Genomic DNA, 15,951 nt, shown 5'->3' on the forward strand with positions numbered 1-15,951 from the left:
TGTTCTTAGTGATCAAAGGTCTATCGATTTTAGTCTTGAATATACTCAACAACTGAGCATCCACAGCTCTCTGTTGTAGAGAATTCCAAAAATTCATGACCCTCTAGGTGAAGAAATTTCTCCTCATCTCGGTCCTAAATGGTCAACCCCTTATCCTGAGACTATAACCCCCAGTTCTAGACTTTCTAGCTGGGGGAAACAGCCTCTCAACATCTACCCTGAGGGGCGACCTGATCGAGGTGTACAAGATTATGAGGGGCATGGACAGGGTGGATAGGGAGCAGCTGTTCCCCTTAGTTGACGGGTCAGTCACAAGGGGGCATAAGTTCAAGGTGAGGGACAGGAGGTTTAGGGGGGATGTGAGGAAAAACATTTTTACCCAGAGGGTGGTAATGGTCTGGAATGCACTGCCTGGGAGGGTGGTGGAGGCGGGTTGCCTCACATCCTTTAAAAAGTATCTGGATGAGCACTTGGCACGTCATAACATTCAAGGCTATGGGCCAAGTGATGGTCAATGGGGTTAGGTAGGTAGGTCAGGTGTTTCTCACGTGTCAGTGCAGACTCGATGGGCCGAAGGGCCTCTTCTGCACTGTGATTCTGTGATACCCTGTCAAACCCGCTAAGAATTTTATATATTTCAATGAGATCACCAACCATTCTTCTAAACTCCGGAGAATATCATCCCATTCTGCTCAATATCTCCTCACAGGGACACCCCTCTGATCCCAGGAATCAATCTAGTGAATTATTTTCTAAGACAAGTATATCCTTCCTTAGGTAAGGAGACCAAAACAGTCCACAATACTCCAGGTCCAGGTAAGGAATGAGTAGAAGGCAGAGGATGTGAATTTGGGGGAGAGAATATGCGATGACCCTCAGAACAGATTCTCATTTTAGCAACCCATGCTCAGTGTGCGTAACTTGAACCCGGCTCAGGAGGTCCTGATTCAGTTTGGTGACTCACCTCCCTCCATACTTGCAGATACCACCCGGCCACCGAACAGCTACGAAGAAGATGGGCGGGAGTATTACTTTGTTTCCAGGGAGACGTTTGAAGCAATGGCCCTGAGCCACAGGTGAGGAGACACGTCAGTGATTGGGGTTGGGCTCAAAATGGACGATGGGTAGCGGTGGGGCGGGGGAATAAACACAATGCTGGTTCGAACGAAGCTTCAGCGGTTCCTGTTGGGTCCCAACCATTGCAATTATACTGCTTCTGGAAACGATTTTCTTTCTGAACTTTCCGTGACAATGGGTCCTTGACAAATGGAGGAGCAATGTCCGAGGGTTGCACTTTCGTCTAAATGTAGTGGCCGCCGCACGCCACTGGGAATTTAACGTGCAGAACTGAGCAGAAAAAACTGCATCCAAACCAGGAGGTTGGCAGGGGTTGGGGGAAAGCGGGTGAAGTGGACTTAAGTGATCGTTCTTGGGGCTAGGAGTGAAATGGACCAACTGATACACATAGGGATAAGCTTCAAAACCTCCCAGCAGCAACAGCAGAGTGAGGCAGCCACATTGAAGGTTCCACTGTCGGGATACAGATGTTCCAGTGATTCATGGGTCTGGACAGTAGTCAGCCTAAGAGGGTCAAACTACCCTGTATATTCCTTCATGGGATGTACATTACGACAAATCCCCAGGATCTAATGCTTTCCACCCCAGAGTTTAAAGGACGTTTGTGAGGAAATTGTAGATGCTTTAGCCACAATCTTCGAAATCTCTCTAGATTCAGGAATTGTCCGTACAGGTTGGAAAAATGTAAATGTAACTCATCGTTTAAGAAAGATGAGAGAGGGAAATCAGAAATGATAGACCTTTTAGTCTAACATCTGTTTGGGAAAGTTGTTGGAATCCATAATTAAGGGCACCGTGACTGAGCTCTGAGGGAAATTCGAGTTCATTAGAGAGCCAACATGGATTTCCAAAGCATAAACAGTGAATGCTGGAAAAACTCAGCAGGTCTAACAACATCTGTGGGGAGAAAAGACGGAGTTAACGCTTCGAGTCCTTATGACTCTTCGTCATTCGAAACGTTAACTCTGTTTTTTATCCCCACAGATGCTGTTAGACCTGCTGAGTTTTTCCAGCATTTTCTGTTTTTGTTTCCGATTCCCAGCACCCGCAGTATTTTGCTTTTATCTGTGGATTCGTAAATGTCCAACTCATCTAATTGAATTAAAGTGCAGTGAATTGAAGGCAAATTATTGACCTGGTCAGATGATTGGTTAGACAGTAGAAGACGGAGCAGAGGTAATGGGTGTGCACTTAAATAGGAAGGATATGACTAGTGGTGTCCCACAAGGATCTATTTCAGAGCCTACTCACTAAATATATGAGTGCCTTAGATAACATAATAGGGAGTCATATATCCAAGTTTGCTGATGACACAAAGATTAATGGCAAAGTAAGTAGTGTAGAAGGGAGCATAAAATTACAAAGCGACATTGATAGATTAAGTGAATGGGGGGAGAAATGGATTTCAATGCAAGTAAGTGTGAAGTTATTTAACTTGGGCCAAAAAATAGGAGAGATCTGAGTATTTTTTAAATGGTGAAAAGCCAGTGAGAGTGGAAGTCCAAACCCAAGGAGATATCGGGGTGCATGTACACAGATCATTTCTGTAGTGGTCAGGTACAAAACAATTCAAAAAAGGCTAATGGAATGTTAGCCTTTAAACCTAGAGGGCTAGAATATAAAGGGGAGTAAGTTTTATTAGTTATACAAAAACCCTGGTTAGACCACATCTAGAGTAACTGTGTACAATTCTAGGGACCATACTTTAGAAAATATATGCAGCAAAGTTTCTGTTATCCAACATGTTCCAGTTAAAGGAGTTACCATGGCACGCTTTAATTTTTGTTTAGAATGTTATTAATGTATGTCTATCTCTGTCCCTATCTGTAACTCTCTCTCCCCTACTCCTCCTCTGTGTGTGAGATGAGGTAGCCCAATGTCACCACTGCTTCCGGGTTCCGCTTCTCTCCAAATCCACCTCTGCAATACTGGGGTAGCAACACTGGGCCCTTTAATGAGCTCCAAACTCCAGAGGGAGTGAGATTTGGACTGACGTGTTTATTTCTTTTTGATACTGGCCCTATGTGGAGATCTTGTGGTAGCGTCCCTGCCTCTGGGCCAGAAGCTCTGGGTTCAAGTCCCACTTCAGGACTTGATGGCCATGGAAGGGTATTCATTGCACAGCCAAAATAGGTTGATTATCAGCCTGTTAATCCTTCCAACTTGCCTGATGGCAGGTGGTGAGTGCAGGAGTTTCCTGGTCAGCCATACTGCAAAAGGCAACAGCAAACCACTGCAGTACTTTGCCATGCATAATCATGAACCAATCCAATGGAAGTCCATGGTTGCCAATGGCATCTTAAGGCATGGTACCTGAAGGGGAAGGACTGGCCCTATAGAAACTCTAGCAGAAGCTGTGAATGAGAGAAGGTTCAAGGCAGGCCAATGGCATGAATTCTGGCTGGTACAGAATTTTACTGTATTGTCCTTGGAAGGAGTGCAGCACCAATTCACTAGAATGTTACCAGGCTCCAGGGGATCGATCATGAAGAGAGATTACATAAACCAGGTTTGTATTGCCTGGAATATAGATGGTTAGGGGGTGAGTTGATCAAGGTTTTTATGATTTTGAAAGGAACTTATAGGATAGAAACTTTTTCTGCCGTTGGGGGGAGTGTAGGACAAGGGGACATAGCCTTACTATCAGAGCCAGGCCATTCAGGAGAGAAGTCAGGAAACAGACTCTCCCACAAAAAGGTGGCACACATGAGCTCAATTAATAATTTGAAATCTAAAATTGATAGATTTTTGCTAGCCAAGGGTATTAAGCAATTATGGAGCCATGATGGAAAATGAAGCTAGGATACATATCAACTATGATCATACTAAGTGGCAGAACAGGCTCAAGGGGCTAAAAGGAGCAGGGGGAGGCCAATTTCCTAATCTGAGAGTTAATGTACCAGAGGGATGGGCTTCACTGGGAGGGTTAATGTACCAGAGGGATGGGCTTCACTGGGAGGGTTAATGTACCAGAGGGATGGGCTTCACTGGGAGGGTTAATGTACCAGAGGGATGGGCTTCACTGGGAGGGTTAATGTACCAGAGGGATGGGCTTCACTGGGAGAGTCAATGTACCAGAGGGATGGGCTTCACTGGGAGGGTTAATGTGCCAGAGGGATGGGCTTCACTGGGAGGGTTAATGCACCTGAGGGATGGGCTTCACTGGGAGAGTTAATGTACCAGAGGGATGGGCTTCACTGGGAGGGTTAATGTACCAGAGGGATGGGCTTCACTGGGAGGGTTAATGCACCTGAGGGATGGGCTTCACTGGGAGGGTTAATGTACCAGAGGGATGGGCTTCACTAGGGGAATTAATGCACCAGAGGGATAGCTTGCATTCATCAAAGAGGAGAGTCTCTGTTCTCCTCCATTCTGGTACGCAGACGTTGATTGTGAAAGACGGATGAAAGGTGAAATCCATATCATCCTGTTTATGAAGGGTCTCCTTCTCACTGCAGGTTCCTGGAGTATGGCGAGTACAAAGGTCATCTATATGGCACCAGCAGGGAGGCTGTGCGTCTGGTCCTGGACTTGGGGTTAATTTGTGTCATTGACCTGGAAGTACAGGTAAGTGTTCATGTACCAATGGTAGGATGGGGAACTGCTGGACTATTCTGCAATGGCCATCCTGGTCCATTAGCCCTGTTATGGTCAAACATTGACATAAAAGCCCACAGCATAAAGGACTTTACTGGAACTCGTGAGTACTTCACAGCACACTTTAATTGTAATGACTATGATAGCAGCCAAATACACATTCCACATGTCCGTCCTTAACTTATGCTGGCTTTATTTTTTTTATCACCAGGTCTCACATCAACCTTTTCCCCCTTACTCTTCAGTTAGTATCTATATTTAAAACTTGACCTTCATATAGAATTACATTGTACTTTCAGCACAGAAACAGGCCGTTTGTGGCCCATGTTGGTGTTCATGCTCCACATGAGCCTCCTCCCAACCTGCTTCATCTAAACTCCTTCAACCTCACTCAGAGTTTTTGGGATCTGGAGCTCGACCTGAAAAGGCGACAGAAGCTGGGGACATACATAATTTTAAAAGGGAGTTGGACAGATACTTGAGGATGAAGAATTTACTGGGTTACGGACAAAAAGTGGAGGTGTGAGATGAAGCATGATTGGTCTTTCAAAGAGCCAGCAGAGGCATGATGGGCCAAGTGGCCTCCTTCTGTGCTGTAAGTTCTTTTTGACTCTAATGAACATATCTTTTCATTCCTTTCTCCCTCACGTGGTTATCTACTTTTCCCCTTAAATGCATCTGTGCTACTTGCCTCAATTACTCCCTGTGGTGATGAATCCCATATTCTCACCTCTCCCTGGGAAAAGAAGTTTCTCCTGACTTCCTATTGGATTTATCAGCGACTATCCTATATTTATGATCCCTCGTTCTAGTCTCTCCTGGAAGTGGAGACATCTTCTCTACGTCCTCTCTAGCTAACCCTCTCATTATCTTACAGACCTCTATCAGGTCACCCTTCAGTCTCTGCTTTTCTGGACAAAAGAGCCCCATTTGTTCAATCTTTCCTGACAGTTCTGGTATCATTCTAGAAAATCTTTCCTGTGCCTTCTCCATTGCCTCTGTACCCTTGTTATAACATGGTGGTGTGGGGGTGGGGTGGGGGAAAGAGGAACAGTAGGGTCATGGTAATCTGATTGGATTTACCCTATCACAAAGATCTAAGTTTATTTTAATGCATTGGCATAGTTTTTTAAATTAATCGGTCAGCGAGACTTGCCCTGAGTGCATATTCCAGTCCATGCATCATACCCCTATTAAAAGCTCTTATAGAGAAGGGCACAAATGAGCTAAGGAACCGATTTGTCCTGCATCTGAGGGATTGTTGCTGTTTCCCAGAATGCAACCAGCAGTAATACTGGAACAAGGGGTGATTCTCATTGTTCATGACACTCTTTACTTGCATCAAAGTTCTTTAACAGCAGATTTCGTCAAGAATAACATTAAATAACATTCCTGCCTGGTCCTATAATCTCAATGTCCTCAAAGAGTCTGATTTGCTAAGACAACAGGAGAGACGTCCAAAAAGGATAGCACTCTCAACTACAGCTGTATAGAAGAGTTTCATGATCATAGGGTCTACACGAAAGGATTTTAATTTTCTGAGGTAGTATAATCGTGTGTCCCTTGGCTGTACACATCTGTACACATCTGTACACTGTTCCATCCGATTCAACTCATCATCTACTTTGCCACCTAGATACTTGTAGATAGCAACTATTTCAATGTCCACATAATGAATCTTCACAGGAACAATATCATTAACTGGCTTTTTCCTAAAATCTGTAAATATCTATAAAATCTATTCTTGTTTCTCTTCAGTTCAAGAGAATTGTTATCGCACCATGTTGCGAACTTCTATAGTTTACTCTGTTGTTCCTTATGAGACCCACAAGTATCATGTCACCGGCATAATTCAGGTTCATTATGTCGTCATATTCTGACTGACAATCGTTATATATATATTTTAACAGAGGAGCAATGTGCCTGAAACAAATTTCTGTATGGATAACAATAAAGTAAATTGAATTGAATCAGGAATAAGAAGTACAATTTCAAAATGTACACACAACACCAAATTAGAGGCTGTAGTTAACACAAGAGGAATACTGCAACAAGTTACAGGAAGACATGAATAAAAATGCAGAATGGCCATGTAATGGCGAATGAGTTCAATATAAAAGATAAGGAAGACATGCATTTCTAGAGCACATTTCACAATTTCAGAATGGCCCAGAGTATGGAGGATAGAGGATAAAAAGCAAAGGTGAAAGTACACAACACTGAGGAGGTCCAGTGTTCATTAACGTGAGCTCCCAGTAAATCCCAGAGATGAACACCCATTGGGTCCTGTTGTAAAGGAAATGATTGATCACTTATGGAAATGGTGAACAACAGTGGTTCCAGCTCTGATACTTGTGGAAAACCACTTCTCATCTTAACCCGGCTCTCCGTTTTCTGTTTTTGCAGCCAGCTTGCTATCCATGCTGCTGCTTATTCCTGACTCCACGTGTTTTGACCTTCTACCACCCTCCTTCAAAGTAATCAGCTGCCACCCTCAAGTTCCACTGATCACTGAAACACCCTCCTCTTTTTTCTCTCATTTAGTCAAATCCTCATCTTCAGTGACTTTGAGTTTCACCCAGAATCCCTTAGCTCCTGTTCTTCCATGTTCTCCAGAGTCCTGTCCTTAATCTTAGCTGGTCCGAAATGCTCCACTCAGGGAGGAAGAAAAATAACCCCAGCTCCAATTCCCTCTTGGTCAGCTTGCTCTCCTCTGTCCTTCCCACCTATCACAATTCCATTACCGTCACTGTCCTGCTCAACAGTTCCATCACTTCCATCCTCATCGCCTTTGAAGTCGCTCCATGTTCACTCTTTACTGGTATGATTTCCACCTCCGCATTCCTAAATCTGAGGACCACTATGTAGACCAAGCAATGTGCAGGGCTGGCCTGGTCATTCAATGCCAAAACTGCTAGATCCCTTTAAGTGATGATGTGCCTCTTTCTCCACTTCCTCCTGCTACTCCAGGATCGTTCTGGAGGGTAAGGACAACCCAAGGTTCTTTTTCTTAGCAACAAAATGTCTCTCCAGATTCTCCATCTTTGTTCCCTTCCCAATCTCACCTCTAACCTCAAATGTGGGATTCTGATGGATTATTTTCATATTAAAGATTGAGGCCATCCTTCCAGTTGCCTCAGCCATTTCATCCTCCCCTGTCAATTTTGCCCTGACCTCATACCATTCTGTAGTTTCTCCCCTATCTCTACCTTGTGCCCAACAATCCCAAATCCATGATACCTGCTCTCAATGCCATCCTGATCCAGCCCTTCTTTCCACACCACCTCTCTTTAGTGCAATATTCCTTGGTGTTGTCAATGAATTCCTTTCGTCTTAGGAAGATAGGAAATAGGAGCAGGAGTAGGCCATTCAGCCCCTCAGGCCTGCTCCACCATTCAACCAGATAATGGCTGATGTTCTACCTCAACACCATTTTCCCACACTATCCCCATATTTTTTCTTTATTCGTTCACGGGATGTGGGTGTTGCTGGCCCGGCCAACATTTATTATCCTGGTTGCCCTAGTTCAGGGGGCACCTAAGAGTCAACCACATTGCTGTGGGTCAGGAGTCACATGTAGGCCAGACCAGGTAAGGACAGCAGATTTCCTTCCCTAAAGGGGCATTGGTGAACCAGGTGGGTTTTTACAACAATGGACAATGGTTTCATGGTCACCATTAGACTTTTAATTCCAGGTTTTATTGCATTCAAATTCCACCATCTGCCATGGCGGGATTTGAACCCAGGTCCCCACAGCATTACCCTGGGTCTCTGGATTACTAGTCCAGCGACAGTTCCACTACGCCATCGCCTCCCCTTGTAAAGATATAAAGGTATAAAGATATCGCTTGATATCTTTAATATGGAAAATCTATCGATCTCTGTCTTGAACTTACTCACTGACTGAGTCTCCACAGCCCTCTGAGGGAGCGAATTCCAAAGATTCACCACCCTCTGAGTGAAGAAATTCTTCCTTATTTCAGTTCTAAATGGCCAACCTCTTATTCAGAGACTGTGTCCCCTCGTTCCAGAGTCCCCCACCTTCCCAGGGATCAGTCTGGTGAACCATCGTTGCACTCTCCCTATGGCAAGTATATTCTCCCTTAGGCAAGGAGACAGAAACGGTACGCACTACTCAAGGTGCTCTTACCTTTCACTGTTTAAAAGTGCTATCATCGCCACCTCCATCCTGTTCAACCGCTGCCTTTTTTCCAACCTCTTTTTCATCTTCAAGGTCCTCAAATATGCTGCTGCCACCATGTTCATCTCCGCCTCCCCATCCACATCCCATTCAATTCCTTTCAGTTATGTTTCCACCCTGCACACAACATTAAAACTACCATGATGAAACTCACGGATAATGCCCCTATTGACTGTAACTGCGATATTTCCAGCTCTGCTTGCCTTCCTTGGCTGTTGTGTGGCATTTAACACGCAATCACTTCATCCACCTCTACTGTCTCTCTGCTATGACCTACCTCCATGGCTTTGCTGAGTGCCAACGCCCAGCTCAACTGCTCCAACACGCCATCATTCTTTCTGTGACCACTTCTGTGCTGTCCAGCTGAGGGTCCTCTCCAACATAACTAAAGAGATCCTATTTGGCCCCTGTTAAAATCTCAACATCCTTGCACCCTCCTTCGCCCCTCTCCTAATCGTCCCCCCACCCCCCCCCCCCACCCCACACACACACACACACACACACACACCTGCATTCAGGCTGAGCCCAAAGGTTCACAGCTTCAGTGCCCCATTTGATCCTGAGCTGAGCTCCAATCCCTACATCCCAGCCTCAACCAAGACCTTCAGCTTCCAACGCTGCAACTTTGACGTGTCCGATTCTACCTCGCCCCTCACTGTCAATGAAACCCTCATCCACGTCTTTGTCACTTTCATATTCAGGTTACTCTAAGATTTCCTTGCCTGCATCCTGTGTTCCAATTCTGCCAGTGGTCTCCCCGCACCAAATCCCACTGCTCTCTCAACCCTGCCCTAGCCAACTTCAGAAATGGAAGTCAGTGGAGGTTGGCACTTCCCATTTCCAAGTCATTGCACTCAAAATTCTTAGCCTTGTCCATGAGCCCCTTTTTGACTCTTAGAGCCATAAATGTATTACGACACAGGAGGGTGCCATTCAGTCCATCGAGTCCATGCCGGTTCTCTGTAGAGCAATCCGGCCAGTCCCATTTCCCCGCTCTATCCCATATCCTTACAGTTTTATTCCTCTCAAGTGCCCATGCAATTACATTTTCAAATTATTGATCGTCTCTACTTCCCTCTTCAAGCCTTGTGTGCCAGAATGTCCTCTGCACTTTTCCATCTCTCCTCTGCATCCTCCCGTCTACTGCACTTACAGTCATAGAGGCTTCATCTGTCTTGGTCCCACGCTCTGGAATGCTTTACCTAAACTGATCCGCCTCACCAAGTCTCCCACCCTCCCTTAAAGCCTTCTAGATACCTCGCTCTTTAGCCAGGTTTCCAGTCATTTCCCCTTGCCTCTTCCGCTATATCCATTTATTACCTGCTCTACAAGCAGCTGTGAAACGGTTTTACTACATTAAAGCTGCTGGAAAAATGCAAGTCGTGGTAGTTGAAAAATGAGCAGAATATAGAAAATGGAGCACCCGAGATGCACACCGCAATGTGAAGATGATTGAAAAGACAAATAAAATGTCAGGATACAAGGAGAATTGTTCTTATGCTGCAAGTTTTCAAACTGAAATGTGGTGCCAGCAATGGCAATGGAGGCAGATTCAATCATAACTTTCAAAAGGGAATTGGATAAATACTTAAAAAGGAAATAGTCCAATATAGTGCAGTGTAATCTACGGAGGTCATGTTGGGGCTTTACAATGTACAGCCCTCACATGAGTTTCTATGTACAATACAGCATGAGTAAGATGGTGGCCTGGTTGTGTCAATGCCTGGCTGGGTGAGTTGGAGTGTAGATTTACCAGTGCGGGGTGGTTTGCTGCTACAGGGTGGATTCACCAGTACACTGATAAGTGCTTTCACTTCTCTCTTCACAGAGAATTCCAGAGGCACGAACAAAGGAGCTAAAACCCTTCATCATATTTATCAAACCTCCAAGCATCAGGCGTCTGCAGCAAACGCGAGTGAAGAGCTGCATCATCACCGAGTATTATGTAAACAGGTCCTTCAAGGTGGGTTCCCCCAATGTCCCTGGCAGTGCGACTGCCGCAGAATTTAAATAACCTTTCCATGTTGCAAGTCCAATTTGTTGGCACTTAGCCCTAATTGTTGAGAGGTAATGGGAAAATTGAAACCTATTCTCCCAATACACATGCAAACGCAGAAGATGCAACACCTGCCCCTTCACTTCCTCTCTCCTCACCGTCCAAGGGCTCAAACTCTCCTTTCAAGTGAAGCAGCATTTCACTTGCATTTCCCCCAACTTAGTCTACTGCATTCGTTGCTCCCAATGCGGTCTCCTCTACATTGGAGAGGCCAAATTCAGACTGGGCGACCGCTTTGCAGAACACCTGCGGTCTGTCCGCAAGAAAGACCCAAACCTCCCTGTCGCTTGCCATTTTAACACTCCACCCTGCTCTCTTGCCCACATGTCTGTCCTTGGCTTGCTGCACTGTTCCAGTGAAGCCCAACGCAAACTGGAGGAACAGCACCTCATCTTCCGACTAGGCACTTTACAGCCTTCCAGACTGAATATTGAGTTCAACAACTTTAGATCTTGAACTCCTTCTTCTATCCCCACCCCCTTTCCGTTTCTTCCCCCTTCCTTTTGTTTTTTACAATAATTTATATAGATTTTTCTTTTCCCACCTATTTCCATTATTTTTAAATCTATACCTTTTATGCCCTGTCAGTCTTTCCACCCCACCCCCACTAGAGCTGTACCTTGAGTGTCCTGCCATCCATTCTTAATTAGCACATTCGTTTAGATAATATCACCACCTTTAACACGTCTTTGTTCCTTTGTCTGTGACATCTTTTGATTATCTGCTCCTATCACTGCTTGCTTGACCCTACAACCACCCCCTCCCCCCCAACTTCTCTCCCACCACCCCCCCCCCCACCTTAAACCAGCTTATATTTCACCCCTCTCCTAATATTACTCAGTTCTGTTGAAGGGTGATGAGGACGCGAAACATCAATTTTTTTCTTCTCCGCCGCTGCTGCCAGACTTGCTGAGTTTTTCCAGGTAATTCTGTTTTTGTTTTGTTCCCAGTCCACAAGTTGCTTCTGGGCATCTCACTATAGTCGTGGCCACATTGAACAAAGGTACCTCAGCAATTTGAGGCCTTTACCCACCCGACATTCAGTCTGGCTGGATGCAGCCAGGAAACAGAGACTAAAAATGTTAATTAAGGTCTGCCATTAAATTTGGCAGGACTTGAGGAATATCCATTCTTTCATGTTTCCTGAACGCAAACCACACACTACACACCCCCCACCCCCAACCCCATCAACACCACTTTCCTGTAAATATAAGTGCTATGGTCTCTCTCCCTGTAATAATCCCTCACTCTCTTTCTATATCACACACACTTGTTTCTTTCTCTCCATGTCTCTCTCGTGCTCCCTGTATCCCTCTCTCCCAGTATCACTCTTGCTCTCCCTGTATCTCTATCTCGCATTCACAGGAAGAAGATTTACAAGAGATGGAGGATGAATCTGAGAAGATACTGGACTATTTTGGATACCTGTTTGACTGTGTGATTGTGAACGATGAGCTCTCGGACACCCACATGCAGCTACTCTGTGCTGTAAAGCGAGCTCAGGCTGAGCCACATTGGGTACCAGCAGCTTGGCTTAATTCAGACTCAGGTGCTTAATTCCTTCTCCATAGGATGTCGGGGATGGATAAGTGATTTTGTAAAAAAATAGACTGTACCTGCCTGACAGTGTTTAATGGGAAAGTGTAGGGGGAGCTTTACTTTATATCTAACCCAGTGCTGTACCTGTCCTGGGGGTGTTTGATGGAGACAATATAGAGGGAGCTTTACTTTGTAGCTTAAACCCATGCTGTACCCGTCCTGGGAGTGTTTGATGAGGACAGTGTAGGAGGAGCTTTACTCTGTATCTAACCCTGTGCTGTACCTGTCCTGGGAGTGTTTGATGGGGACAGTGTAGAGGGAGCTTTACTCTGTATCTGACCCCGTGCTGTACCTGTCCTGGGAGTGTTTGATGGGGACAGTGTAGAGGGAGCTTTACTCTGTATCTAACCCCGTGCTGTACCTGTTCTGGGAGTGTTTGATGGAGATAATATAGAGGGAGCTTTACTTTGTAGCTAAAACACACTGTACCTGTCCTGGGAGTGTTTGATGGGGACAGTGTAGAGGGAGTTTTACTCTTGTAATTTATTGATGGTGACACTGGTTGATCAAATGGAAATTTTCCAGATATATTATAGTGAAAATTCTCCCATAAGCGTGAAAGATGCTGTATAAAATTTGTGTGGTAAATAATAAAGTTATGTTGCTTGTCTGTCCTACTTGTTATGAGTTGTCGGATTATATTCATTGTTCTACTTTCCTTTGCTTCCGACAATCTTGACTGTTTCAGGTTCAATGCTTTTCCTGGTGCTTTCCTTTCCTGAAGTCCAAGACTCTCTTTGCCGCTGATTAGATGGGAATGATTGAGGGAATGCCAGACGCAACAACACATGGGACTGAAATAAAAAACAGAAAGTGCTGGAAATACTCAACAGGTCTGGCAGCATCTGTGGAGAAAGAAACAAAGTGTTAATGTTCCAAGTCTTTTAGAAGAGTCCTATTCGACTTGAAACGTTAACCCTGTTTCTATCTCCACAGACGCTGCCAGATCTGTGGATTATTTCCAGCATTTTGTGTTTTTGTTTCAGGTTTCCGGCAGCCGCAGTATTTTGCTTTTATTACACATGGAGAACCGTGTGGCTTGCTCCCTCAGTGCCCCGAGCTCAATATCCACTCCCTCAATCACCGGTGCAGTCTGTGTTCAATCTACAGGACGCACTGCAGCAAATCGGCAAGATTACTCCAGCTAAGCCTTCCCTCCCCTGTGATCTCTGTCATTGAGAGGGACAAGAGTAGCAATGTCATTGGGAACACCATCACCTTCGTCTCACAAGCCCTGACTTGGAAGTATACCACTGTACCTTCACTGTCGCTGGGTCAAATTCCTGGAATTCCTTGCTCACCCCCACCGGGGTAGCACTATCATACTAAGGAGAAGGGCCTTCACCCACTCCTGAGGGAAACAGGGGTTGGGCAGTAAATGTGGCCATGCCAACAGTGCTCACATCCCAAGAAGAAACAAAAATGAATACCGCATGGCCTGTGACGGTGAGTAAGTGCAACCCATTCCCAGTACTGATAGCAGAGCAATGTCTCCCTCGCCCCTCATACTTAACCAAGGGGAAATTACCCCATTGCGACAAACGGTTTTCATTCACCAGATGCACATGGCCAGGCATATAGTGTTGAGCAATTCTCAGACGACACTGTGGTTCACTGTAATTGACACAGCCACAAAGGCAATTGGAGATAAGTCTGTGGGTTTGTTCCTTCATCTTGTGGTTGACCAACTGGCACTAGACAGGGGCAGCGGCAGGATTTGCACTGAGTGAGACATCAAATACAGATCCCGAGATGGCCTGATGTTTCCGCAGTTCCCCAATGCATTATCTCCCATTCATTACAGTGCATTATTTCTCAGAGATTACACCACGTTATCCCCAGTCATTACAGTACATTACACTCCAGACATTAAAGTAAATTATCCCCCAGCGATTACAGTAGATTACAATACATTGCCACAATCATTACAGTACATTGCCCCCATAATTACAATACATTACTCCAGAGATTACAGTACATTACTCTAATCATTACAGTACAGTATGCCCACAGATTACAATACATTACAGAATCAGAATCACAGAATTGTTACAGTTTAGAAGGAGGCCATTCGGCCCATCATGTCTGCAGCAGCTCTCTGAGCATTTTAACTTAGTGCCAATCTCCTGCCTTTTCCCCGTAACCTTGCACATTGTTTCTATTTAGATAATCATCCAAATACCTCTTGAATGCTTCAATTGAACCTGCCCCCACCACACTTCCAGGTAGTGCATTCCAAACCCTAACTACTCGCTGTGTGAAAAAGTTTTTCTCACCTCACATTTTGCAAAGCATTTTAAAACTGTGCCCTCTGGTTCTCGATCCGTTTATGAGCGGGAACAGTTTCTCCCTATCTACTCTGTCCAGGCCCCTCATTATTTTGAAAACTTCTATCAAGTCTCCTCTTAGTCTTCTCCTCTCCAAGGGAAACAGTCCCAACTTCTCCAATCTTTTCTCATAACTGAAGTGTCTCATGCCTGGAACCATTCTCGTAAACCTCTTCTGCACTCTCTCCAATGCATTCACATCTTTCCTATAGTGTGCTCCCAGAACTGTATACAATACTTCAATCATTTCATTACATTACCCCAAAAATGACAGTACACTACTCTAATCACTATAGTACCTTACCCCAATCATTGCAGTACCTTACTCTGACAAATTACAGTACATTACCCCATAGCTCACGGTGCAGTGCCTCAATCATTACAGTACATTACCCCATAGATCACAGTACAATATCCCAACCATTACAGTACATTACCCCATAGATCACAGTACAGTACCCCAACCATTACAGTACATTACCCCATAGATCACAGTACAGTACCCCAACCATTACAGTACATTACCCCAGAGATCACAGTACAGTATCCCAACCATTACAGTACATTACCCCAGAGATCACAGTGCAGTACCCCAATCATTACAGTACATTACCCCAGAGATCACAGTGCAGTACCCCAATCATTACAGTACATTACCCCATAGATCACAGTACAATATCCCAACCACTACAGTACATTACTCCATAGATCACAGTGCAGTACCCCAATCATTACAGTACATTACCCCATAAATCACAGTACAATATCCCAACCATTACAGTACATTACCCCATAGATCACAGTACAATATCCCAATAATTACAGTACATTACCCCAGAGATCACAGTACAATATCCCAACCATTACAGTACATTACCCCATAGATCACAGTACAATATCCCAACCATTACAGTACATTACCCCATAGATCACAGTACAATATCCCAACCGTTACAGTACATTGCCTCAATCAGAGCCAGGGCCCGCCCCCTCAGAATGATTGACGTTCTTTGTGCCAATCAGATACTCCCGTACCGCCCACCGTCGGTGATTGACAGGTGCGATGGTGACCCGGAAGTGGACGGCGGGTGGAG

General features: G+C 45.0%; 1 protein-coding gene across 1 annotated transcript in view; it reads left to right on the top strand.

Annotated features, from left to right (window-relative positions):
• LOC144686245 (MAGUK p55 subfamily member 4-like) overlaps window positions 1-12,662 on the top strand; it is a 57,206-nt gene extending 44,544 nt beyond the window's left edge. Inside the window, exons 15-18 of the mRNA XM_078551339.1 lie at window positions 983-1,076; window positions 4,536-4,644; window positions 10,704-10,838; window positions 12,297-12,662. Of these exons, the coding sequence (XP_078407465.1) occupies window positions 983-1,076; window positions 4,536-4,644; window positions 10,704-10,838; window positions 12,297-12,488 (530 nt within the window). The 3' untranslated portion in view covers window positions 12,489-12,662. The remainder of the gene's footprint in view (window positions 1-982; window positions 1,077-4,535; window positions 4,645-10,703; window positions 10,839-12,296) is intronic.
• Window positions 12,663-15,951: the final 3,289 nt, after the last annotated feature.

Source organism: Cetorhinus maximus, chromosome 11, assembly GCF_964194155.1.
Source record: "Cetorhinus maximus chromosome 11, sCetMax3.hap1.1, whole genome shotgun sequence".
NCBI classification, from domain to species: Eukaryota; Metazoa; Chordata; class Chondrichthyes; order Lamniformes; family Cetorhinidae; genus Cetorhinus; species Cetorhinus maximus.